Raw genomic sequence first — 27846 nt, forward strand, 5'->3', positions numbered from 1 at the left:
TATAGTTTTAAATAAGTTAAAATTTTAATTAATATTAAAAATGCTGGTTTTATCTGGCCAACAGTCCAAAAATATACAAATTTACAATAATATAAAACTGAAAAGCAGCAAATCCACACATTTGATAAGCTGGAAACATTTTTAAAGTAAAGAAAATAAAAAAAAGTACTAACTTTTAGATTAATAAATGATATACATGACTAATCAACTAATGGCTCCAACAATCATAATAAATTTTATAAATGTAATAAATAGTGAAAAAATGGAATTTAAATGATGTCAACACTATTCAATCGACACATATTTTCATCTTTTTCCTGTGTGTGTGTGTGTTGTATCATCAGTCACCTGCGGTTGCGAGCCTCCACCAGCTCGCTCAGCTGGTCCTGAGCCGCTCTGAGCTCCTCCAGACTCTGCTGGTAGCTGAGGTCGGCGGAGCCCGACCTCTCCAGGAGGGAAACCTGGTTGGACAGCTCGCTGGTTCGATCCCGCAGCCGCTGGATGGACGTGTACAAGTTCTCGTCGTCTTCCTCCTGCAGCCGCAGTGTGAACGAGAGTAGAGCGCAGGACAGAGGCGGACAGATGAGGTACGTGTGGATTACAGCTTATAGATGGATGTGCATAATTCAGTATTATCAATTTCAGTGGGTCATAGAATCATATTGTGTTATAGTTTTATGAAATTGTCTGATTTAATACATAATTCTATATTGTGATATAGTTTGTTATATGAAATCAACATTACTCTTAATTATTGTATATTTTGATATTGATTTCAACCATATCACCTGTCTACTGGCTCTCAGTAAGAGAGAGGAAGAGGGAAAGTCTTGTGTACCTTTGCGTTGACGATCTCTATGTGAACCAGAAGTGCTGCCAACTCCAGCTCTTCACTGTAGCTGTTCTTCAGAGGGATGCTTCTGTAACCTGACGAGACACAAAACACCATCAACACTCCTAACTCAGGATGTTTACTGTCTATACATATTAATATATATGTATTTTATATTTATATTGTTACACATATTTCATTCTTACAGGCCTAAATACTAAACAACATTACATTATTTGTTCTTTCTTCTTCTTCAATCAAGCCTGTGTATAATGACATGGCTAAAAATAACAAAGGCAGCGTTTCGACTCAGTAAATATTGATTGATGCCTCGACTCAGCAGCTTTTAGGGGGCAGACCTACATTATATAATCACAAACATTTACAAAAAGATAAAGACGCATTCTTATGCGCCTGTGTCTCACTTTAAATTTCTGAGCTGGAGCTTTCTACTGTAGGAATAATTAAAGTCTACAGCCATGCTTGTAGCTCTGTGAGGCTGAACTAAATGCTTGTGTTAGCATGTTAACATGCTGATGTTTAGGTATAATGTTTAACAAGTTCATCATTTTAATTTTGCATGTTACCATGCTGACGTTTGCTAAGTAGCACTAAACACAACATGAGGCTGATGGAAATATCATTAGTTTTACAGGTATTTGGTCATAAAACAAAGAATAAGACAAATAGAAATTCTAACCACACGGTGGCATTAGAGGAAAAGTCAAGGAGTCACCAAAAGGAATACAGTTTATCCTGAGGGAGGCATGAATGTCTGTACAAAATTTCATGTGAATCCATCCTAAAGTTGTTGAGATATTTCACTCAAAGACACAAGAGGACAAGTCAGAGGTTCAACAAAATCGTTGGGATTCATCATCTGGGAAACATTCATGTCTCTACCAAAACTGGTGGGAATCCATCAAATAGATGTTGAGATATTTCACTGGATAAGTGAAAACTTGACCTGCTGGTGACACAAGAGGAAGGTTCAGGGATCACCAAAGTTATGCAGATTCATCCTCTGGAAATTTCATGGCAATCAATCCAATAGTAGTTGAGATATTTCAGTTTGGACCAAAGTGGTGGACTGACTGTCCGAACCGACATCCCTCGAGCCGCGCTGGGTAAAAGACTTTGTTTACATGTTCATATTTGTTGTTGGTTTGAATCTACATGCTTTTCTTTATTTTCCTGGTGAATATATGGTCGTGTGTAATGTGGAGGTTGTTTTATGACAAAATAAAACCAAACCTGTTCGTAGCAGACGAACGGGGTAGGTGGCCTGGGCCAGGAAGTTGGGGTCACTGAACATGTCCTCCTCGTAGACGGTGAAGCGCAGGAAGGAGAAGGTGGGGTTGTGGATGTCAAACACAAACTGCTTCTGCACCCACACTGGATTCAGACCGTTATCAGCTGGAAGAGAGTTACCACAGCGCCTGTGAAAACCTTCATCACACTGAAAGTACTCGACTCCCAGTGCACATACAACATAAACCAGTGGAGCACCGCTGAGGTTTCACACCATCATGTCCACCTGGTAGAAGCCGTCTTACCTACAACGTCTGTCTTGCACTTGCAGCAGTCATAATCAGCTCCACAGATCTCCACCTCCACGAAGGGACAGACGATGCTGCGGCCGTTTTTAGGGAGATGGCGAGCCCCCACCACCTGATGGGAGAAGTGGAAGAATGTGAGAAGCAGATGCAACACTGGAAATGTCATGGATAAGCTTGACAAGACCGTTTTAACAAGATGGATCTAATCAAAGTTAGAGGTATTTTTGTTCTCTCCATGATCAACCTGACCTCACCTGTAACTGGATCGTGATCGGCTCCATGTGCAGCGTGTCCTTGTCGAAAGGGTCAAAGGTGTCGTCCCTCATGATGTCTGGCTGAGGAACGTAGCCACTCCCACCTCCGAGCATGAATAACGCCTGGTTCAGCTGCATGGGTTTATCTACAAACACACACACATTATTTACATATGTACTGAACATAATTCTTTTTCATCTCACACTTTGTTACATTTTGCACAAAGAAACTGATTCAAATGATGCTTAATGTCTTGTTAAATCTACTTACAAAGGAAACCAGGTTTCAAGTTTTTCTAATCTTTTATAGGCAGTTTTTTCCTAAAGCTGCAACTGACAATTATTTTTATTATTGATTAATTTGACTGTTATTGACAAGATAATATCAGATGCTTTATTTTGTCTGATCAACAGTTCAGAACCTAAAGATATTCAGATTACTGTTAAGACAAATAAAGCAAAAGATTCTCTGATGAGAAGCTGAAACCAGTGAATTTTTTTAGCATATTTTGTTTGAAAAATGACTGAAAAGATTATTAGATTATCAAAATAGTTGCAAATGAACTTTCTATTCATTAGCTAAAAAACTGCTGGTAGTTTTTCCTCCTTTTTTTCTGTGTACGTCTTATCTGATCCATCTCATTACATCTTAGAGGTAAAGGCCACACATTCCCATACTGACCTGGGGTCTGGAAATTGAGCGCGACCAGCTGGGAGCCGCAGAGCCACATGGGCAGCGGGTCGTAGTTGGACGAGTCTAGCCTCTGTCCTCGGGGATAAACTCTGGAAAGCTGCCGGCGGTTGTACTGCAGGAAGCGCTTCCCTCGGCCGCGCGTCGCAAACTTCTCCGCCTTTGTCTCCGGGAAGGAGGACATGTCCCGGTAACACGCTCTCTCCGTCCCGATTTCTGGAAACAGAAGCAAGATGGAGAGAAAATTAAAGGATGCAGAAAAAAAAACAGATAAATAGTGTGAGAAGAGAAGACGAGAGCAAGTTTAGTCCTTACTGTCCTCGTTGAAGGGGACGGGACGGCAGTAAACCACGAGCTCCGACAGCTCCACCGCAATCTTCTTCCTCCTCTCCATCTGCTTCTCCTCCTGCATCTGTTACCATGGAGATAAACAAGCCATAGTGTCAATTCAGAGGTGAAAACAATATGGAATTTAGTTAGACTTGGATGCAGTATCCTGTCCCTCTGACCCGTGCATCGGCGTTCTGTGTCGCCTCTCGGATCTTGCTGACCCACGTGGTGAGGTCCTCCAGGCTGTCGGCTGCCACGTCCAACATCTGGACCGGGTGAGACGACAACTGCTGGGACTGGATCGTGAACACGAAGGGCCGAGAATTTTTCCCGTCTTTATGCACCACTGGAGACACAGATGGAGGGATGATGGGAGGAAGGAGGAAGTTACAGGAAGTTAGAATAGAATATGGTCAATAATGTACCTGGCACTTTACTTCTTAAATTGGTATTAATTATTTTAAATGATTTTAAACCATTTTTAGTAATTTACTCCTTGTTTTATGAAGTTGCATCTAATATTTTTTTAAAATTTGAAAGAAATTCTGAGAGTAAAAGACCTGCGGGACGAATATGTGAAGGTAAGTAATCTACACACAGAACCTTTTACATGTAAATGTATAGTAGGTCCATACTGAACTACACAATGTCTTGTGTGTTATGTTTGGTCAATATATCCATGAACTTTACTCTGGTAATATCTCTGGAAGAAAATCAAAGCCAGATTATATCATTAGAAAAGTAGAAATGTGAAAGTGTTTTAGATTTGAGCACAGCAGAGTGTAACTGGTTCAAACAGAATCAGATCATATGTGTTTGCCATATGATGACAAAATTGGGTTTTGATAAATTATTGTATAGTTTTGAATTTAATTTTGCAAAGATTTTCTGCTACTTCTGTGTGTGTGTGTGTGTGTGTGTGTGTGGTTGGTTGGTTGGTTGGTTGGTTGGTTGGTTGGTTGGTTGGTTGTGTGAATCGTGTGTTTTGACACGATGAGCCTGTTCTCAAAATTGTGCTTAAGCAATCGTAAGTGTTTTTACTTATCGACGTATTTGATATCTGATTTCGGCTGTCATGCAAGCTGAAACAACAAATTTGGGATGAGCAAATAAAAGCCTGTTAAAAGAGATCTGCTCAACTTCAAAAACATTTTGGGGTAAAATGATTCACCTCAACCATCAATTATAACTCTGAGCTTTTGTGTAATTCTGTAATTAAACTCATGGAATAATGAAAACTGGTCAAATTTGCACATAGAAAGTGCAAATTAAAATGTAACTCACTGGTTGATCACACAAAAAAATATAACTGCCCCCCAAAATGTTCCTGTTACTCACAACAACAACAATAATAATAATGGTAATATATCTGCTCCACTGATAAAACTAGTTCTTCAGACTCACCGACATGGCAGGTGGGAACATCGATGAAGCCCTTGAGGAACGTACCCAGAGGACTGTTCTCTGTGGACTGACACGTGACAAAAGAAACACAATGTAAAGACGCAACCGATGATCGTTTGACTTTCTGCTTCACGCATGAATCACAACTCACCGCTTCATCGAGCTCTCTGGTGGGAGAACTGGGAACCTCTTCCACGTAGTTCGCAGGAAACCACAGCTGTTTCTTCCCTCCGTAGTCACCTCTCCACCTGAAGGGAGCACACACGGGTTAATGACAAGTCGCTCCGGCGTAGGAGACGCACAGGAAGTCACATGTGACACTCACCAGCCGCCCTCCTGCTTGTCCACGTTGAGGATGAGCGCCTGTTTGGGGAAACACAACTCGTCCTCCCTCTGAGCTCGATAGTCATACAGAGCCTTGACTGTACACTGAAACAAAGCAGCAGCATTTATTCTTTTACATGTGGAAACTAAAGCACATAAAAGTACATTTACTCAAAGTTTACTGTATGTGAAGTTAAAGCACTGGTACTTTACTTCAGTATTTCCATTTTAGGAGACTCCACAGTTGATCTGAATGTATGAAAATCCATAAAACTATAGAGGCAATGTTTTCAGCCAACATTAAAAGTAAACTACTCACTTCACTATGAGTCTTTTTACTTTTATGTCTGTAAAAATGTGAATGCAGGACGTCAACTTGGAGTATTTTTCCATTGCGCCACTGCTACTTCAGTAAACATTCTGGGAACTGCTGATGATTTCAGCAAAGTGAATGTACTAATAACTTGATTAACTGTGCTAATCATTTACTATATTATGTAATGCATATGATAATCATTGACTAATAATGGGACAAATCCCAGAAACACTAAATGTTCGTCTGACTCACCCGAGCTGTGGGCATCTTATTGGCCTCCACGTAGAAATGAGGAGTGCGGACTTCATACAGCGCCCCGTAGTCGAGCTCCTGAGGCGATAACAGACACAACACAAAATTAGGTTTTATTTTCTTTGACTTGTACTTTCTCCGCGGAAATACCAGAGAGTTTAACCTCTTCAAGAGTGTTAAAACTATTAAACTGAAGAAGTGCAGCAGTTCTAGTTGAACTCGAGTAAACACTGCTCGGCTGTAAAGGGTGACAAGCAAAAAAAAAAAAGGTCATGAACCAGCGCTCTTGTTAAGTTGTGAAAATTTCTTAACAATACATTTTATCTGTTTCTCCCGTGGATCTAATATTGATAGCAAATGCAGTACATATGAAGACGGAACTTTACAAATCATGATATCTCTGCAGTCAGAGTATTCATCACTGTTTACTGCTACAGACGTTATTGCTGACTGTTTTGAAACATGCTGTAGTTTTCTTTATTTTTTAATTCTTAATTGTGTTTTTCCTACTTTCTCAGGCCACCATTTGTCTCCATTCTGTTAATTTCACAGTGAAATTTAAAAAAAACAAACAAACTCAGAGTCCTGAAACTTGACTGATGAAAACCATTTATACTTTTAATGTCTGTAACTTTATTCCTGCATCGTAAGTCTGCTCTGCATTATCAAGAAACAATATTTTATCTCCTAATAACTGGTTAATTTATTGATTTAATCAATCCACAAAACTAACAAATGACAATTTTGATTGTTTGCATCTTTTATCATTGACTGATCCAACAACTGGCTCTGAGTTTTGGGAAATTACAACTTCTTTTTTTAGCCATTTTCTGACATTTTATAAACTGAATAGATAATTGAGGGGAAAAACATTTAGTTTAATCAATAATGACAACTAAACTCTGACAAAGATAAAAGCAGATTTGAAGTCCAGCCAGTTGACTTTCATATTGTACTGGAATGAATGGAAACCATCTGCTGCCTGGAAGGAACAACACACTGTGACTAAAGCACTACGATATGCTTCTGGAAACTGTCAGCAGTGATATGTGATTCTTAATAAAAATGGACTAAAACAAGATAAAAAAAAAACTAAAATGTTCCATTTGTACTGAGCTGTGTGTGACTGACCGTGGTGCCCATCCGGTCCAGAGTATCCTCGTTGATGGGGTAGCGGAGCCTCATCTTGCGGTACAGAGGATGTTTCTCGTAGTAGCTCACCAGATCCACCAGACTCTCAAACTCTGCCGAACTGCCCAGCATGAAGAGACGCCCTTCCTGCTGGATACGACAGTGTTTGATCTTCCCCTCCGCCCTACAGACGGAGAGACGAAGACGTTTTTCAAATTGAGCAGAAAACAGATTCACATTTTAAATTTGCCTGAATAGAAACGCCAAAAAGTTGTAAAAAAAATCTTGAAATATTGCAAAAAAATGGAAAAAAGCTAAATGTGACACAGTAAATTTGTGCTACATTTGTCATCGTGATTCTTGCGTAGCGTGCGTTGATGTTCTACCTGAAGGAGATGGCGTAGGAGTTGTGTTCGCTGCGTTTTCGCACCAAGAAAGCTCCGTCTCTGGGCACACGCATCAGCATGTGTTCAGCCTGAACACGGGACAGACTGGAATGGTACCACCTGCGCAACAGAAAACTATTTCATGACAAATATCACCTGTTCAATTATTCAAATCCATAAAAGAGAAACATCTTTTCCATCATCTTTGCAGATCACGCGTAACTCACTCTCTGCTCTCGTGCGCGTTGGGTTGAGGGACGGGGCTGCCCAGCCTCATCTCAAACTCGTTGCAGCGCAGAGGCGTGTCTCTGTAGTGGCAGATGAGGCGGTAGAGGCTGTCGAACACCAGGTTGTCTGTCAGGTAGAAACGGGTGGAGCCAGACTCCTGACGGGAATGGATCCTGCAGTGCTGCACACGTCCGGAACGCCTAGAGGAAGGTGGGACGGTCAGAGGAAGAGGAAGGAGATGGTTGGTTGGTTTGCAGTAAGAAAGATAAAGAAGAGCAGCATGTGTTGGATTGCCGTCAACAAAATCAGTAGCTGTTTTAAGAGATTTTTTATTGGGTTATTGTTCATCTTTCTTCTCTCCAATTAAAATTTGCCTTCCAGCGTTCAAAAAAACCCAACAGTCCAGTCTGATTCCAAACCACAGATACTCAAATATGTGGAGAATTCACCCAATGATGGTAAAAAAGCAACCGCCTGAGAAACTTCAAAACTTTGACACTTTGTAAAAATAAAAAAAATCAACCATAAGTGCTACAAGTATCAAAGTGAAGCCCTGAGGAGACTCTGACAAACACTGTAGGATAGAGGAAAGTCCATCAGTGATTTGATCAAATCCAAAAATCTGTTAAACAGAGCTGCAACATGATTAATCGGTTAATCATTTGGAGTTATTTTTTAAGAAAAAATGTCCAAATTCTCTGGTTCCAGCTTCTCAAATGTGAATATTTTCTGGTTTCTTTAGTTTTCTAGGATAATAAACTGAATATCTTTGGGTTGTGGACTGTTCGTCGGGATAAAATAAGATATTTGAAACATCACCTGCAGCTTTGGGATTTAATGATCAACATTTTTCACCATTTTCTGATATTTTATCGACCAAACAATTAATTGATTAATCCAAAAAAATCTACAGATTAATCAATAATTAAAATAATTAGTAGTTGCAGCCCGACTGTAAAACAAATGAAAACTGAACTCATTTATAATTTGCTGAAAGTAATTAAAGCGTTGATTGGAGCCTTTAACATGCAAAAATGTACTTTTTTGTTTCTTTTGTAGCTTAACAACGACTGTCTTTACCTTTTCTTTGTAAATGTAATTTTTCAGACAGTTTTAGATGATTTGTGTTGCATTAAATCACATTTTTAAATCACATTCATTCATTGTTAATAGTTTTTTATCATTAAATTACATTCTTAAAGGAGAACAAGACGTGAAGATTTCAGTTTGTTTGTCTCTTAATGGGAATGAAACAGTTATTGATTATGCATGAAAAACAATTTTACGTCAAGAAATTTAAAAACAAAATTGAGCTGCCAGTATTAGTTTGTCTTGAGTGTGAACTTTTTTCTTAAATGTATCCAAATTTCTGATATTGTACTGAATTATAAAATTCTTATTTTGCCCTATTTTTTTTTTTTTTTTTTTTACTACTTCTGACAGAAAATACACAGCATTACTGACCAGAACGACAGGGTGTAGTCTCCAACAAATGTCTCACTCTCCCGAACCAGGAAGGTGCCGTCTTTAGCTCCGCCCTCGCAGTATTCCTGCAGGAGCTTCTCCGCCACCTGACGCCCGTCGCGACCTCCGCCCAGCTTCCCGTGAAACCAGCGCTCGGCACAGTGCTGCTCGTTGTTGTTACACTCCTGACGGATTAACAAGAAGAGTGATCAGCGTCACCTTTACCTGATCAATACCTTTGTTTTCCTTTGACAATCATCAGGATTATCATCATCATCATCATCTCCCTACCTCTTTTCCTTCATCGTCCTCCTCTTCATCAGTCGTCTGGTAGTGAGAAGTCTCCTCTGAGTAGTAGATCTTATTACTAGTCAGGACAAAATAGTGTGGAGTCCATGTCTGTAAACACACACACACACATTTCAGTGATTTTGTTTCAAAGTGTTTTGCGTTATCAATCACACGTGTACCCGCACACTCACGTGATCGATGGGGTCTTCGAGGTAAAGGATGCCATTCTTCAGCGAGTTGCTGATGTCGTTTTCAGAGTAGCTGGCGGACGTCACCTCTTCATACAGAGTTCCTTCCACCAGTTTCTTGTGCTGTGACAAGTGAGGAAACATGAGACACGACGCTCTACGACGCAGACGGCTTCACAGTTTGATCATCAAGATAATAGAGGCATCATTTAAATTTCTTTATTTTATGAAATTAATTAATACCAGACAATATATAACGTAGAGATCCCCTCCAGACATGTTGTAAGATGTATATAAAATACTTTGAATAATAATTTGTGTTTTTCCACAAAAAGTTCAATTATCTTGTTAAAATCTTATAAATTATTGTCCTCCTTTTCCCTCATTAAAAAATAATATAAAATCTATAAATATGCAAATATTATTTATTTCAAAAGTTGAACTGATGGACACAAGATGTCTCCTATTTCACTGAAAGGTGAGCACTGGAAGCTTCAAGTTTCCACATCACACTTGTATAAGTCAAATATTGGACCAGGATTAAATATGAATATATACATATATATGAATTGTGATGCATCATAAGTACATTCGTCTGTTTACCTTGATGAGGATCTTCCTGCGGAGCTGGTACGGCGAGGGAAGCTCCTCTGCGTTGTTGTCGACCGGCTTGGTGAGCAGCAGATCTCCGAACACCTTCTTGAAGTGTGTGGCCATGTTCCTCTGCTGAACCACACTGCAGTGATCCTCGATGGACAGAATCACAGGATACCTGCACACACACAAGAGTGCGTCGGTGAACGTTTAAGTAAAGTTTTTCTTCTCTTCTGCTACTTTTTAATCCATCAATTTTAGCTTCTTACCACACTGAAGTATACAGATAGATCATATGTTAACTACAAATTACAGATTTTGAGTTAATAAACCTCATAATTCACTTACTCAGATGTGACAAAGGCGTGTTCTTTAATAGTGTGTAGCACATCCAGGAATTTGATTTTAGAGGTTAAGGTGTGTCCATGGTAGATGATCGGCAGGTCGTCAGGTCCGTCCCAGCAGTCCACTACGATCAGATCACAAAACACAGATTCAGTTAAAAGCCTTTACACTCTGAACTGTGTCATAGATAGAAAACACCAGACCGAAACCTCCGTATGTGTCGAACTTCACTGTAATATTTCCAACAAATTGCTCAAAGCCACCGTTAAAATTTCTCGTGAGTTAAAATGAAACGTCGCAGACTCTTACGTTCAATGCAGCGGCAGCCCATCCTCAGACAGCGAGCGTAGGCTTCTAGAGATGATTCACTGGAAAACTGGTCACCTGTCAGGTAGCTGAGAGAACAAGAACATGAAAACTAGTTCATTAATTATCTAAAGGAATATTTTCTATTAGGTTATTTGCTGTCTTATTATTTTTGCTAATTAATGACTTAAAATGATTCATTGGTCCGGTCGAAATTGTTGAATTTTCTATTGATATGATCATATAATTGCTCATCGTTTTTAGCACTACATTGAATACAAACAGTTAAACACATTACAGGGTGAAAAAGCCCTCATATAAAGAGAAAACCTTCATCAACTATAAAACTGTCTTATTTATATACTTAATTTTCATAAAGAAAGCAGTAAGTCATATAATATAAGAGTTGGCTTGATTTTGTTTTGAGTTACTAAAGTAGCCCAGCTGTTAATGATCATTAATGTTTAAGCCAACTGTGTAATATTTAACTTATAAACATGAGGCTTATAAATTAGGCTGAGCTACACGTCAATACTGATGCACAGAGAGGAAACTGGAATCAATCTTTTCATCTGAAGCTGAGCGGTTTTATGAATCTTGTACTTTGTGTTACTTCACACTACAGGTTTATTCTCACACTGTATGAATCAATTTACTAGACATGTTGTGGAGCTCAGACTGAAAGTAACCACAGAAACCTCATTCGGTTTTGTCATCCAGTGATAATTCCAGTAAAGTTTATTCAAACTGAACAACTGCAACCTCAACAATGTTGACGATAAATCAGTTTTGACAGCAAAGCAGCATTTACTCTGTGTAAGAAAAGAAGAAAAATATGGAGCCGCGGAGGGCTGGAGGTCAGATGATTCGTCTGTTCTGAAGTGTTTTAGATCACAGCAGCTTCAGTCAAGACTACAGTTTTTGCCACAATATGTAAGATTCAGACTCCAGACAGCCGAATAAAATCTGTCTGACACACCAGAGATCCAACCGATCATCCGAGAGCCAGATCATTGATTGATTAGGCAGTTTATCAGGCATTGTGACGTCTAACTGCACGTCAAACGACTGATCTGGAAGAAATTCGGGTTGAGCGAGATTTCCAAGATGTGTATGAATATGCAACTCACAGATCTGACATCTTTACATGAGGATCAATGCGTCTATTTTGGTCTGAACATCAGAGACGTACGTGTTGTGTGAGGAAGAGATCCAGTACTGTGACAACGGCCTTTTCATGTCATCGGAGACGACAGGTGCGAGTCGAGGGTCACACACAGAATTCTCTTTAGAGAACAGGAAGGTCAGGAACTAGAAAGTGAAAAAAAAGCAGAATGTAAAGTGTTGGAAAGCGAACAGTCTATTTCCAACTTTGTGCACATCATTGTGTATTTCGTCACCTCATCGAGTTGCAGCATCGGCTCTGGCTGCGGTCCACCCCTCATGTACCCCATGAGGAACTCCCTGACACGACTCAAATCTGACGCCCAGGACTCCTGAGACGAGTCGGATAAAGAAATGAGTCAGAAGGCAGTTTGGAGAACAAACGCTTTTCTGTGTCGTGCTGAGGAGATCTAAATTTTCTTTGTACCTTTTGGTCCATCTGTAAAAACTTCTGGAAGTCATAGAGGGAGATCTGACAAAGCTCCGGTCTGTCCACATTCCTGAAAACAACAATTTTCAAAATGTCAAGATTGGAACAAGTGAGTGAAAATTAGAAAAGTACAGGTGAAGTGAATGAGAAAGGAGATATGATACATTAACATACAAATGTCTCTCTGGCAACTTACCTTTATTACTCTACCTATGCCAGCTCTAATTATGCCATTTTTTAAGTTAATGTCCCATAACGTTGAGAGAATGTTTAACATTCTTACAGCCAAGAAAAAAAAAACAGTAAAATACCATTAACATGGCAGAAACTTCTCTTCTCTGAAAGCCAAAACCTTTCTTGGGACACTGATAAACAGTCTGTTTTCAAGAGAAACTGGACAGGTAGAAGGAACGAAGGAGGAATGTGAAGACAAAGGGAGGCTGGAGACTGAGGAAGAGGACAACCGGTGAAGGTGAAGGTGGAGGGACTCACCGCAGAGGGAAGGAGAGCTCCAGCTGCTCAATAATCTGGGGAACAAAAGGGGAGGAACCAGGTGACGGACAGGTGGGAGGGAGCCAGGTGAAGCATAAAAAGTAGAGGACAAAGTGAGCGTGGTGTGTTGTGTGCGAGCACAGAGGCGGAAAGTAACAAAACACTGGTACATTTACTCAAATACTGGACTCAAGTGTGATTTTAAAGGTGGGGTTTTAGTTGAGTATTTCCATTTCTGGGAAACTTTCTGCTTCTACTGCACTATATTTATCTGATGGATGGAGTAACTGGTTATATTGCAGATAAAGATTTTATATTCACTATGAGGAACTCTTCTAAAATAAGGCTAAATCTCCAACATGTCAACTTTGAAGGGAAACAAGTGACATTTAGACAGTTTTCAGAAGAGCTTGTAATCCTTCGACTGAGCTGAATATCTAATTTGGTGATTGAAACTGTAACACATAGCAGAGAGAGTAATATGACAATCTATACTGTGAGATGTTAGAAATGTGTTAACTATTTTGTGGTAGTTGTCCCTTTAACATCTCTGGTTGTATTCGGCCATTGCAGGCAGTGTTGTAAATTAATTAGACTGTTTTCTAGCAATATTTGATCTATATTAGTGTAAAAAACATGTACAGCATCACAATTTTAGCACTAATGTGATGCAGTATCTTGACTTTTTGCATATTTAATTGACTGGACAAGCAAAAACAGACATTTTTATCTTGTTTTTTAATCTATAAGGAGAAATATACTAAATCTCAATATATAAAGATATTAAGTTACATTTTAGTGAGAGTAGATTTTATTCATATCACACTCCCCTCATACTACCAGTGAATACATCAATCATTTAATTGTTCATGGTAATGGAGTTGGTTTTTTTTTGCGTTGTGGTATTGTGGTGTATTTTTAAATAAGTATTTGAGTATTTCTTCCACCGCTGTGAGATTGTGTGTTTTTGTGTGAAAACCCAAAATAGATACTCACACTCTTCTGTGCGTCAAACATCAGCGTCCTGTAGAGCTGTGCAAAGTTGGGATACGACAGATCACACCTGGCCTCCACCTCCTGTACAAACAAGGAGAAGGTGATTGAGTTTATTTGTCTGACAAATATCAAATAGAGCGAATCGGTGGCCTTTACAGGCTCAAAATACTCTCAAAATCACAAGATATACACCTGGGAATATGGAAAGAAATCCTTTACGCTTTCTGCTCCAAAAAGGATTAATGAGTCTGATCTCTGGCAGAAAAACAAAAGTGTAAATTATGTGTCAAAATGTTACTTGTCTGTGTTCTTAGTGTTGTCATTAGTTGTTAGTGTTACTTCATCTGTTGCTTCATTTTGTTTTATCTGAAACTTTTTATGCTGCCATTTTGGAAATGAGGTTTCCAACCTTGATGGGATTTAACTGGGTAAAATAAATAAACAAACAAACAAACACAATGGTTCTGAGACAAAATTTCAAATAAGATAAGAAAATACTGAAATAATACAAATAAAGAAATAATAATAGCAAAGGCCAATAATATTAAGAGGGCTGATAAAAGTAAGTACAAAGAATGAGTCAGTGACAGACTGCAACAAATGAATTCATGTCTGTAAAATGTCAGAAAATAGTTAAAAAACTTTGAAACTGTTAAACCAGCAGTGCAAAAGCAAACTATATTCACTTTACCAACTGAAAAACTGCAAATCCTTGACATTTGAGAAACTGGAACCAGTGACGGTTTGTTATTTTTGTTCTATAAATACATTGATTTGACTCAATATGAGACTTGTTATGTATTCTGACCTGTAGTTTGTCTTTGAGGAAGCGCATGTTGGGGACTCTGTAGTTGATCTGAGGCAGCAGAGCTTTCACATCCTTCACTGTGATGCTAGAAAAGAAAAAAGAGAAGAAAAGTACTTTAAAAGCCTTAAACATACTTTAGGAGAGTTTACCTGAACACTCAGTGAATAAGACTCGAATAAGTCATGAAAACACTGGTCTTTTCACCAGGAGATGGCGCTGCATTGATTGAAGAGCTGATGTCAATGTTAAGATTCTGCATTTTCAAACTGAATGAAGATATTTAAAAGGTTTGAATGTGTTTGGATCAGTAACAATGTTTGGGTTAGATTAGGTTAAAGTCAGACAGATTTACAGCCTCTTCTGTCTCATCCTGGAAAGTATTACTCTTGTTATTCTGTAATTTAACTATTGTAAACACATCCCCATGAAAAAGACAAAAATCAACAATGTGTTTGGTTCCCATCAAAGATATAAATCTCTGACAACAGTTCACAAATATCTAGTTTCATTTTTTATAATGGGATCAGCGGGCCACTGTGGTTTTAAGCAAACATCACTCAAACAGGAGTGAATAGTGCATTTGTTGGGGACTATTTTCAGCAGCGGATTAATCCACATTCGGTGATCTGGTGCTCATGGTAATAAAGGAACATGTCACCCAGTGCAGCAGTGTGGCTCATTTATGTGTTTTTAATAGTTTTTGGACAATAACGGAGCTCTACGGCACAGAATAAGATAAATCAGGCTTTAAATAGACACAATACTTACTTAGATCGTTTCACTGGTGGTTTTGGTTTTTTCATGAGATTTGTTGAAAATAAGGAAGAAACAGCATGTAGCCCTAAATAATCCCTAAAAGATATTAAACATTTTAGAGTGACAAATGAAAACATTTTGACATGATGTTTGCTTTACTTGTGCATTTGATTGGTTTTGTGTTTTAAATGATTGTAGCTTTACAGTAAAATCATGAGTGCACCAAATTGCCTCTTCCAGGATAGCAGTGCTTGTCAAATCTATTAAAAAAAAAAAAAATTATTCCATAAAACTCCCAGGAATCAACTGCAACAAGTTATCTGCAGAAACACTCTTTTATTACTAAAACTAGAAATACTGACTCGCCAACCAGTCAGACTCATTTTATAGTGAAGACTTTGAAGGAATTTAATAAAAGGTATTAAGTGTATTTTCCTTGTATGTGTTCACATGTTTGACCAATTAACCTGATTCTGATAGAACACAAAGTTATAGCCATGACACTAAACAAAACTCCAGATATGGATGTTGAAATCCCCTCCAGGCGTTCCTGAGATATCGTGTTCAAGAGAGAATGGGACGGATGTTAAGTCACAGTGACCTTGACTTTTGACCAACCAAAATCTAATCAGTTCATCCTCGAGTCCAAGTGGATGTTTGTGCCAAATTGGAAGAAATTCCCTGAAGGCGTTCCTGAATTATCGCGTCCACGAGAGAATGGGATTGACATGACATCACCTCCGACTATGCCTGCCGCCGCTGCGGAGGCATTTAAAAACAACATGGTGGCTTTTTCAAAAGCTTCTGACTTGGTTATGACAAATATATCATGTTGTGCTTAAAAAAAGCTCATCCTTGCTCTTGGAAACAATAATTGACAAAAGAATCTCACTACAAGGTGCATTTAGTGGCCGTTAAAGAGCTTTCGATCATATCCCTTGATCTTCATTATCAGACAGTTTTCCAAGTTGTCATGAAACTGTAGAGGATTCATATTTCAAATATGATTTTAAAGCCAACACAGAGTCCTTAAAGTGGTCTGAAGAAACGGAAACTTAAACCTCTACAACCTCTACGGGAAACTGGGAAAACTCAATCTGCTGATGAAGATCATGTGATATTATTGAAAGCTCCAAAACAGCTAATAAACGGACCTTGTGGTTGAAATTATTATGTTAAGCTCGATTCGCATCAGTAGAAGCATCTTTGCACACGAGTTGCTGCAGCTGCTGATGTTTTTTAAGCTGTGTTTTTTTCCGGAGGCAGATGCCACATGGATAATCACTTCTGCTGATTAATAAAACACATGAACCATCAGCCTTCGGTAACAGATGAGGAAGGAAGAGAAAAAGCAGGTAGTAGGAAAAAAAAAATAAACTCAGGTCGGCGCATGAAGGCAGAGAGGATCTTTTGAGGTCAACTATCGCTGTCGTTGGCACGTCTGACCTGCCTCTCCTCCCACTTCCCTCTGTCTAGCTACTGTTACTGTTACTATTTTCACAGGAGACAGGAAGTTGCCCTCTCCCACCCCATCGCATCACTTCCTGCTCCTTATCAGGCGGTGGCAGGCTGTTTGTCCTGGAGCGGCTTCCACCCAAACAGAAGCCCGGACTTATTAACGCGAGCACGAGAGAATAAAAGATGAAGAAAAGTGTGAGCGTGTGATATGTTAGAGGTTCGGGGTGTGGAGGTTGAGGTCAGAGCGGATCCCTCACAGCGAGTGTAACACGCTCTTTGATGACATCTGGATCTGGTTTCTTCTTCTTCACAGTCCCACCTGCTGCGACACGCTGGCCGATGAGCATCCGTCACAGACTCCCTGTAAAAGGCTACGATTGGGTGTTGATGTGTTTGTGGCGGGTCACCTACCTGCCCTCGTGGTTCCTGTCCATGACTTCAAACTGTTTCCTCAGCCACCTACAGCGGGAGGGACGGAGAGAAAGACAAACACAAGACTGAAAGAGCAAATATTACAAGAATTAAAGTGAAGAGAAAAGAAAACACAAACCCTCGAGGGGTTAAAAACGCAGCCAAAAATGCTTGATTTTGCAGCAGCTTTTCTAAATTGCAGTAAAATTGCAGGAAATGGGAGATTAATGTGATTATTTTTAAACTACTACCAATGAAGAGTTATATGTAATCACCTCCTCCAATAAAAAGCATACTGCATATCACAGAACCAACTCAGCTGTTTTGGCCATTTCATGCGTAAAAAATGCAGTAATTTAGCAAAATTGCAAATGTTCTCTCTTGCAAATATTGCTGAGATTTCTTGAATTTGAGTGATTTATTGCGATCGTTAAATTGCAATTTCCTGGAGGGACTGAAGAGAAGAAATTTTAGTTTCATTTATTTTGCTGCAATGCAAACATACAATAATGTTCTCTACTGGATTTTTTGGCCCAACTGATGACGTGTTGCTAATATCACATATCACATCAGTTGGTAAACTGGGATTTTTCTAAAAGCTGCGATGTGAGATGTTATGAAAACCAAGCAAACATGGAAACTACATGTCAGCCAAAGTCCGTTGTGAAATGTAATCAAACCCACATTTAATGGATGTAACATTATTTTGCACAATATTTTAAACCCTAAAACGACCAACTCAGTTATTGTACAACCTTCCTGAGTTGTCCGATGAGTTTCCGATCCTTCCCATCAATCTGACATAGTGGCACATAGCATATAAGTCCTTAGTTACTGTTGCTATGGTTGCCACGCTTTTCTATTTTCGCTCAGCACATGCATTTCACAATAACAGTGTCAGATTTTGCTCCCTTCTGGCAGTGAGAGTAAATAGTGGTCACCTGGGTGTAACTTCCTCGTCACTACTGTTGCGGCTGTGAAATGGTGGATAAATTGGTTCGAGCATCACAACTCCCAAGAAATGACTTATTTCACTATCAGAATTTGATCCATTTGGTCGGACAACATTTGGAAAGTCTAGAAGAGCCGCACGATTAAATTATTTTATCCCTCAAGTTAGCGGAGAGCTAACCTGAAGTTAGCTAGCTTGTTCAGCGGAAGTCTCTGGAGCACATGCTCTATCGGCGCCCTTCAGCTCTGGCAAACCAATCATTGCTGGTTGACGTAAAACGCATCACTACTGGTGCACCAGTGCGGGAATGTCACCACAGACACTAGATTAAAAACTCCATATACTGTGAAATACAGAGGGATTTACCTGGTAGTGATAGGCTTGATCAGCATTGTGTGAACTCGTTGAGCTTGAATGTTACAAACATTCATTCATATATATAAAAGTCCTGCACTGAAGCTTTAAGGAGCAAAGTTGCAGGTGGTGAGTCTGAGTTTGAAACGGGCCTTTCTGTGGGTGTCAGCTCATGAATCCACTCCCCAAACAGTTTACACAACTTCATAAACAGACAAAATTAGCAATTTTCATTTCCTCTGACAGTTTCTAAACATATACCGGCTCACATTATGTCGACAACAAAACTCTGTCTTTCTCCTACTCATCTTCACAACCTCTCTCTGTTCTCCTGCGCTCACCACAGAAGCCAAAAGCCGCCTCCGCATATTCATCTCGAGTAAATATTTTCATCCCAAAACAAATATTTGTCCTCTCTTTCGACCAGCGACTCCCTTTCCCATCCAGTTTCTTACTTCTTCTAATGCAACCAGATATAACCTCATCACACACACACACAGGAAAGTGTTAAGAGCATTAAAAACAAACACACAAGTGAACATTTCAGTGACGTACATGACTTAAAACTAACTACACTTTTAATTTTGACAACATGAACTGAAAAGTCCAGCTTCATTTCATTATGGATAAATAAAGGAATACTCTACTTAAGATAGATTTTAATCCATTTTTTAGTTTATTTAAGTTTTCTTACTCTTTCCTTGTTCTGACTCGAGTAGGAGTTTGATAAATTTCAAGCCATTTTTGGACATAAATACACAGAACAGTCGTAAACATCGGCACACACCTGTCTATCTGCTGTGGTGCAGGTGCTCTCTGAGTGTCAGTCATCAGCCAGTTGAGACCAGTGATCCACATGTTGACCTCCTCCTCACTAAAGGCTGCAAAAACACAGAAGGAACGACACACACAAAGAAAAATCTGAAAGTGTCTCTGGAGACTTCTTGTCCTCCAAAGCAGCTTGAATTAATGTTTATGTAAAAGTTCTTTTAAAGGCTAATTGCAGTTTATTACTTATAACTTTGGTCTTATTCTTGTAGTTTTGTCCATCGTCTTTATAAGTTATGATCTGGTCAAACGGGGCATCAAACACAAGCAGGTTGTCAGAGTTTAAAGTTTGTGTTATAATTTCATTGTTATTCAAAATACGTTTGTCTAACCTTGAAGTTTGTTTCCAACCTGTCAGATCGTCTGACTGCTCGTTATTCTTGTTACCGTGACGGTTAAGTGTTCCAAGATGTGGCCAAAATTGCAAACATAAGACCTGATAAACCAGGTTTATACTTTCAATAAAAGCGTGTTTCTAAAAAGAGGCTCAATCAAACAAGTTTCTGACTTCTAGAAGTGCTGTGGAGCAATTTATCTATGATTGAGTCGCCATTTAGTTTGTAGCAGGGATGCAGGTGATGCCATACACAGTCCTGCCGATGGTTTCGCACTATTCCACTGATCTACAGGTGGCTGTAACGCACCAAGAAATGCAGCGATGTGCCAACAAAAGGCAGTGAAGAAGAAGACTGCAATCTTGTAAACACTCATGTAAACAATGCAGGATTTAAAATTAATTAAAAATGAGATTTACAAAATGTTTTTATGAGGAAGAAAAAGCTTTTTATGTTTACAAGAAAACTCCACATGGCACCTTTAACTGATCACATAATAACTGAGTGTGACTTCTAGTACTGCAGAGGACTGTGAGCACACACACACACATACACACACATATATATACACACACTGACCAGCAACACTGAGCGTCCTGAGGCGAAACTCCAGGCCGTAGAGCACAATGAAGCAGAGGGCGGAGTCCAGTTTACGAGCCTCCTCCGGGTAGCGCTCAAAATCGCGGGAGCCCTTTCCCAACCGCAGCTCCCGGATTTCTCGTATGTCAACTGGAGGAGGGAGAGAGGAAGGAAGGATAGTGTTGCATGAACACAAATATGCACAACCATAAATCACAGTATGGCACGTTGTTCATTTCCGTGCCAAACACACAGAAATCTGCTGCTGGAGAGTTGAACAAATGTAGTGTGTGTGTGTATGTGTGTGTGAGAGAGAGTCCAGAAAACCCCAAAACAGATGCACAAACATTTCAGCTGTCGGAAGCAGGACGCTCTAAATGTCTGCAGCAGCCACACAAACACACAGTGTCAACTCTGCAGCCAAAGGTCATTTTTCCAATTTTACTCCACATTCCGATCAAACCTTTAATTTTATGCCTTAAAGGCGACTTCAAACTTTCATTCAGTGATAAACAAGCCCTAAAAAGACCAAAGTAAAGCCCTAAATGTTGCTTTTTTAATAATTTATAGTTTTATTAACATAATTGAATGTTTATATAACCAGCTTTCCACTTAAACTTCAAAATAAAGGCTCATTTGAGGCGGAACAGGGAGTTTAAATGAAGGGTTTGTGTTCAGATTACGGGATGATTAAGGTGTTTTTAAGGGATGTTTGTTTGATTGATTAGGTTTGGCATTTGTTTACCTCTTTGAAAACTGGTTTTGTCACCATTACATGGAACTATTTCTAGATTTCATGCACAAATTCAGCTCTTAGCTGTCATTATCAGTTAGTTTGAAGTTTACAGCCACTTTTCTTATTCTGCATGTGTAGAAATATAGATCCAAATTTCTTTTTTTTTGTCAAACACTCATAATATATTGAATATTATGCAAGAATATTTTTTTGTGTCAAGATTCTACATTTAAACCAAACAGCTCTGCATGTAGACTCAAATAACTTTTAAAAACAGGAATCTGCACTTTTGTTTTTACTAATTTTATTGAATAAATTAGTCATAAACTTGCAATTAAAGGGAAATCTGAGGCATTAAATTCAGATATTTGAGGGACTGGAAGTTACTTGTGTACTGATTATTAAAATAATAAAGTTAATCCTAAATCTCAATATTAGGGAGTATGTGTATAGATTATTGGATGATTTAAGCTTTTTATCTTTTTTTTCCAGGAATGTTTTTCTGACTCATTGGGTTTGTCTACAGTTTATCACTAATACATGACGGCATTTTTTAATTTCCAGCACAATTTCAGCTCTAACTTTGCTTTATCGTTTTGGCCGAAGCTCCGCAGCCACGTCTGCTAAATGAACATTTACATTCTGCACTTATAGAAATATGAATCCAAGTTGTTGTTTTTCTAATGTCAAACAATAGTCAGAATATCTAAAATTACACAAGCAACAAGATTTTATGCCCAAACTTGATTGACACATTTTGAGATAACAGCTGTTTCTACTTTTACATTTAAAAAAAAGATTAAAATCTGCACTCGTGGAAGGTTTTATGCACTAATTTGTACCTGTTCTAATTCATAAAAATAAAGAGAATGAACAGTCTGAATATGTTGCATCAGGAGGGTTAACGAGTCGGCCAACCAGACCGCAGAGTATGATGTAAACTCTGGACTCCACTTTGACACTTGCAGCCGTCGACACACCCACAAAGAAAACCCCGGCTCATTGACATAGCAGATGTCTTGTGCAAACACACATAAACACACAGACCTACTATGTAATACACACACACACACACACACAGAGCTTGGATGCTATTTGTCATCTTAGAGGAGCTTCAACTAAAAGAAAAACAGGAATAAAGTAGAAAGAATAGAGAAATCCAAACAGCTTTTTTTTCCCCCCCATTTAGTATCAAAACTTCCCACTAGGATAAAGTTATCTGTCCAACAGGTAGAAAACACAGGAAAGGAACAATCTAAGCCTGTTATTGCTCTTTATTGAGCCACAGCGAGGCGTCCTCAGCAGGTTGGATATAATCCTGAATCAAACGGCTCAGAGGAGAAATCTGGTTCCTATCTGAGCCTCCTGCATGTGGAGATGACAGGGAGCACGCTTGGCATGAGATTAAGAGAAAAACTCAGCGATCCTCAGATGGAAACCATCCATACTTTACTGAGAGGGGGTTCAGTGTTAGAAGAAGCAGCAGCAGCAGCAGCACACATAACTGACCTTGTAACACAGAAGTTCCAACTAGTGGTTTTATAAATAATCAATTAATCATTTACTAATACTTTACAGATCAGATAGAAACCTGATCATTGAGTTGACACGGATCTGTTTGGCAGTTTATCCTCCGCCAGCTTTAAATAAGTCAACAAACCCAGATGAAAAGGCCAAAAATAACAATAAATTGATCTTCTAACAAGTGTTATCTCTGCTAAATCTTATTCTTTTGTGTCACAGAGCTCCATTATTGTCCAAAAACACGTCAATGAGCCACATCACTGCACTGGGTGACATGTTGCTTCATTACCACGAACACACACACACACTGTAGTTTAGTTTCACTCAATCCCACAGACACTGTCCTGCTGCCAGAAATACTCAATAGAAACACCAAATGGATTCATCAACAGCTGAAAATAGTCCCCCCCCCCCCCCCCAAAAAAATGCACCATTTCCTCCTGTTTTAAGTAACATTTACCAAAAACTACAGTGTCCACCTCTTTTAGGAAATTACTGAGCCTTTTTAAGCCTTTTTTATTGCTCTTTGAATGAGATTCGTTGATAATAAGAAAGAAAAATTACACAAGACATTTTAGGCTCAACATTGATCCACATTTTTTCAATTTTCTAAACAAGTAATTGATTAATCTAGAAATTAACAGACAGATTAATCAATAAGGAAATAATCAGTAGTTGCAGCCCTTGAATTGATGATGTAAGTTGGAACCGTTATGATTTATTAATAATGTGCTAACATTTATAACTGCTGGGAAATGATCATTAAGTGTTCCACGTGTATATTTAATGCTGGTTATCAGGTCATTTCAAATGATACTCAGCTCTAATAAAACCATTAATTATAACTCTCAAATCTTTTATACACGGCGCCTTATTAGAAAGCGGTTCCCTTTACTTTCTACAGCGTTTTTCATAAGTTACAAAGAGCTGCACGCTCAGAGAAAACTAGACTCCAAGTTGATTTTCTTTCCAAGCGAATATTAAAAATATCCTCCAAAACCTGGTATTTGTTTTCCTCTGGTCTTTCCCTTTATTACTTCCTGCCATTTAGTCTGGACGTTGGACAATAAGGCAAACAGGCACGCAGCTCGCCAAATGTTACACTTCGCTCACCATGACTGCTTTAACACACCCTCTGCACTGCACACTACATAGACACAGATAGATAAGGAGAGTACAAAAAGCACACACACACATGCACGCATAGTATAATTCCTCCCACTGCGGCCTTTAATCCTGGTCCAGGCTGTAAACATGGTTGTGATAAAGACACACACATACTTCGGAGAACGCCTCTCTGATGTAAATTTTGATAAACGCAACAGGAAAGGAGAGGTGAGGGGAATCACGTGGTGGGCCAACTGGAGATACATCAGAGTAGAAGAAACTGTCAAAAGCCTCCTAGAAATAAAACTGCAAAGAAAACAAGCATCACATCATTTTATATTTCAACAAAGAAGCTCATAAACCGCGTCTTTCTTTCTTTTTTTCCCCCTGGGGGCCGACCAGCTGTCAGCGCTACGCAGACACCGCTCGGACTGAATGAGAGTTCCTGAACGCACCACAAGTTATGTGCACTGCTGACCTGAAACCACCAGCCGTTGATAATTGCAGCTTATTTCCAGTGAAACAAACTGTTCCTGGTACAGCTGGTGACATCACTCCCTGCCAGATGGCAGAAGGCTACTCTGACATTATAAAGATGGGAGTAAGGAGTGAAAAATAAGAAAGAAATAAGGTTAGGAGATGAATGAATGGATAGATGAGGAAATAAAAGATGCTAATAAACAGGCAGGGTGGAGTTAGAGAGTCTGGAGGTTGGGTTCAGCAGTTAGGATTGACTGTAAACCTGGATTAATGTCAACTCCACTGCTAAACTTCTAAAGTACAATTAAACTCTTTATTGATGAGCTGATAGATTCAACAGTGGCTGCATATTTTGGCTACACAGAGGTTTAACCCGACCAGGTTTAATGAAAATTCTTAGTCTTTAAAGGATGATATCAAACTATGATCATCACCATTTCTGTCCTGGTTTGGAGATAACTGGTTACTGCTGGTTTTAGTAAATGTTTGAGTCTGGTTCAAAGTTTGTATGGACCACTAGGGGCAGCAAACACAGCTAGAACAGTTACGCTGCAAGAAATGTGACAAAAAAAAAACAGCAGGCTGAAAGGATTCATTCTGATTTAATGGCTTCTGCTAAGAAAATAAATAAAAAGTATCAAAAATATAATCATAACAACAAATCATGTGTATTTTGTGTTTTGGCTGACATTTTTTTGAACGCATGCTGTATAATTTTAGGTTTTTGCAGAGACAGAATGCAACAAGTCACTCTGGAAACCACACCCACCGGAGGAGAATAATATGCAACGGAGGGCTAAGCTAGCTATGCAACCGAGGGCTAAGCTAGCTATGCAACCGAGGGCTAAGCTAGCTAAAAACATTAGATTTCAGCATGTCAAAGGATTATTTCAGCACCCTTTGTCTACCAGAGAGGAAAAGTTAGTTTATAGCATATCCTGAAACACGTTACATTCTATATGTTATGATGCAATACATAAAAAACAAAAAGGCTGACATCACATCACATCCACAGTAGAGATAACATAACTGTATAGAAGGCTCTTTTAACAGTTAGCATTTCAGTTGAATGCAGGTTAGCTATTCTGTGACTTAAACGTCTTTTACAAACACCACATAACTTTCAATTAAACAGCTGTTCTGTTTTTTACTTTCAACATGTGTGTTCTCTGTAACTTTAATCACTTTTATCCTTCTTAAAGACTCAGTTTTTTCAGTTTGGCAGCTTATGAAAACTTAGTTCTGGGTTCTCTACCCTGTTGAAAGTGCATCCCAACACACAGCAGCTTTTAGGCGTTTTTCTGTAGTTTACTAGCAGACAGAAGTGACAAGACACCATTGTTTCACTGCTGTTAAGTGTATTGAGACACCCTGGTGTGATTTTGCACTTTGAATAAATAAACTTAAACCTTCAACTCAGTACAAAGTCAAATGGAGAGTGATGAACTGTTTTCCCTCCAGGCTGGGTGGAACTTAATTGTGTTCTGTCTCTGTGTTTATTTCCTACTTTCCAGGCAGCCGGTGGTTTCCATTCATTTACACATTTATGCTATCAATCAATTAGCAGACTCTTCTAGAGTTGTGTAATCAATCACAGTGAACATCAAGTCTGTACTCATTTCTGTCAAAGTTACATTTTAGTTGTAACATGATGTGCAGACTTGTGATAACAACGAGCACCTAAACTGGAACATGCAACAAAAAAAATGTATTTATGGAAACATTCAAATCTCACAAAAAATGGGTTTAGTATAGTTTTTTTTGCAATGCAGGGTTACAATTCAGATGGTTGTCTTTTAATTATTTGGTTAGTGATATTAAGACTGTTTGAGGACTTTAAATCTGCATACAGACTGCTTTATATTTATTGAGCTTTAAAAACTTAACAAAGGCTACTTTTTCAAATAGTTTGCACAACTATAACCTGTGGGTCTGGTATGATATCCATGAGATAAACTGTACTTGGACTGTTCACTGGCTGTTGCATTTTCAAGTACGACTCCTCACCTTTCAACATGCAAATAAACTTTACAGCATACATAAACTGAAAATGTTTAGCTTAATTTTGCAGACCCCAAACATTGTGATTTTGAGGTCACCGGGGGATTCTCAGGTTAAGTAAAAGGTCTGAGACGCCCCCCGTATTTGCAAAGTGGTTTAAACCTGATGACCTAATTGTGGTTTAAACAATTTCTTGTTGGTGCAAATGACCCTGAGTGTCTCAGGCATCCACAGCGCCTCATTTGTAGGTCCTTGTCTGTACTTCCTGCAGAAGATGCTGGGCCTTTTGTTTTCTTGCAGCCAGCCAGTCCTTCAATCTGAGACAGGAAGTTAGACACTCCCTGATAACCCCACACTTCCTGTGCCTCAGGATTTAATACCTCCACTGTTTGCCAAAGAGCTCATCTCAAAGAAAAACACTGATTAGATGTGTGTGTGTGCGTGTAGCAAAGCCGAGGGAGAAACTTTATTTTAAAGCAAACAGTAGAAAAAAAAAAAAGTATCAGGCAACAAAAACAGAGGAAGGGAAAAAAAAAAGGAGAGAAGGGGGGAGGTGAGTGTAGACAGAGAGAGGGGGTCAGTTAGATAAATATGACCGAGATTTCTGGGAACAAAAGACCAAAGCATCAGGTGAGTGACCTTGAAAATGCAAAAAAGAAAGTGAAAGAAAACAGACTGAGAAAGTGATACGGGAGGTCAGAGAAAATCTGGAAAGGAGATGGGTGTTTAGGTGGACGTGGGAGGGGTGGGGTGGGGTGGGGGGGGGGAATCGGGAGAGGACAGCTGGAGGAAAATAGTGAGACGGGAGTGGAGGAGGGGAAAAGAGGTGGGTAGCTGAAAGATAGAGCTGTGGGAGATAAAGTGAAGGCGAGACCTGCTGAGTTCCAGGAATGTAGCAGTAGGGTTGTCCAGAGGGAGGCTGTTTGTAAAGAGGCGTTTGTGGGTTATGAAAACGCGTGTGTGTTTGTGTGAAAGCAGTGTTTTTAACCGGTGTGTAGATTTGGTGTGATTTAGCAGTGTAGGTGCTCGCTGTGTTTACATGCACGCTTGGGCTCATACAGAGGATGTTGCCCTGTGGATTAGCAAAGGCGCCGTTTATACGATTTATGATTATGGATAAATAATTGATGAGGGCTCCCTGAGAAGGAACAACACCTACATGTGTGCAGCAGCCATTAGTCTCTGAGCTTTCATGGAAAGAGGGGTTGACTTCTGGAAATGCAAAATAAGAGATAACTACGGAGGTCCTGAGAGTTAAACACACTGCAACTTATAAAAATATCATAAAGAAGAAAACGTCTTTTTCAGTTTGACAACACATACACAGCATTTAAAAGAAATAAAATACAAGCAAATTGAGAAACACATTCACCAATTTGACCAAACGTCTTCACAAGAAAAATGACACAATTGGTCGTAATGTCAGTCGCCAAAAACGACCTATAGTTACGTTTGACTGACAGACGCCATCTAGTGGCTGTAATAAGTATGACCTCATTCAGAGGTGGGGGGTTGGGTGGATGGATAGACTTAGCAGACT

General features: G+C 39.2%; 1 protein-coding gene and 1 long non-coding RNA gene across 4 annotated transcripts in view; one reads left to right on the top strand and one right to left on the bottom strand.

Moving 5' to 3' along the window:
• Positions 1-27846, bottom strand: part of LOC122988895 (1-phosphatidylinositol 4,5-bisphosphate phosphodiesterase gamma-1-like) — a 32783-nt gene that overhangs the window by 626 nt on the left and 4311 nt on the right. For 2 of the 3 annotated variants that reach the window (XM_044361552.1, XM_044361551.1), the window contains 29 exons: positions 20459-20608; positions 19504-19597; positions 17411-17458; positions 14786-14870; positions 13978-14058; positions 12982-13016; positions 12487-12559; positions 12296-12391; positions 12088-12206; positions 10899-10984; positions 10593-10713; positions 10254-10422; positions 9654-9773; positions 9463-9570; positions 9172-9356; positions 7707-7907; positions 7480-7599; positions 7094-7277; positions 5963-6040; positions 5396-5499; positions 5071-5318; positions 3846-4012; positions 3652-3748; positions 3328-3552; positions 2646-2791; positions 2389-2503; positions 2087-2248; positions 839-927; positions 349-533 (listed from right to left, as the gene is read on the bottom strand). In XM_044361552.1, the coding sequence (XP_044217487.1) occupies positions 349-533; positions 839-927; positions 2087-2248; positions 2389-2503; positions 2646-2791; positions 3328-3552; positions 3652-3748; positions 3846-4012; positions 5071-5318; positions 5396-5499; positions 5963-6040; positions 7094-7277; positions 7480-7599; positions 7707-7907; positions 9172-9356; positions 9463-9570; positions 9654-9773; positions 10254-10422; positions 10593-10713; positions 10899-10984; positions 12088-12206; positions 12296-12391; positions 12487-12559; positions 12982-13016; positions 13978-14058; positions 14786-14870; positions 17411-17458; positions 19504-19597; positions 20459-20608 (3691 nt within the window). The remainder of the gene's footprint in view (positions 1-348; positions 534-838; positions 928-2086; positions 2249-2388; positions 2504-2645; positions 2792-3327; positions 3553-3651; positions 3749-3845; positions 4013-5070; positions 5319-5395; positions 5500-5962; positions 6041-7093; positions 7278-7479; positions 7600-7706; positions 7908-9171; positions 9357-9462; positions 9571-9653; positions 9774-10253; positions 10423-10592; positions 10714-10898; positions 10985-12087; positions 12207-12295; positions 12392-12486; positions 12560-12981; positions 13017-13977; positions 14059-14785; positions 14871-17410; positions 17459-19503; positions 19598-20458; positions 20609-27846) is intronic. The other variant, XM_044361553.1, reaches the window with a different exon arrangement.
• On the top strand, positions 444-26731 carry LOC122988900. Its single transcript, XR_006404910.1, has 3 exons — positions 444-587; positions 13970-14077; positions 24228-26731. It is a non-coding gene; the product is annotated as an uncharacterized LOC122988900 (long non-coding RNA).

Source organism: Thunnus albacares, chromosome 9, assembly GCF_914725855.1.
Source record: "Thunnus albacares chromosome 9, fThuAlb1.1, whole genome shotgun sequence".
NCBI lineage: Eukaryota > Metazoa > Chordata > Actinopteri > Scombriformes > Scombridae > Thunnus > Thunnus albacares.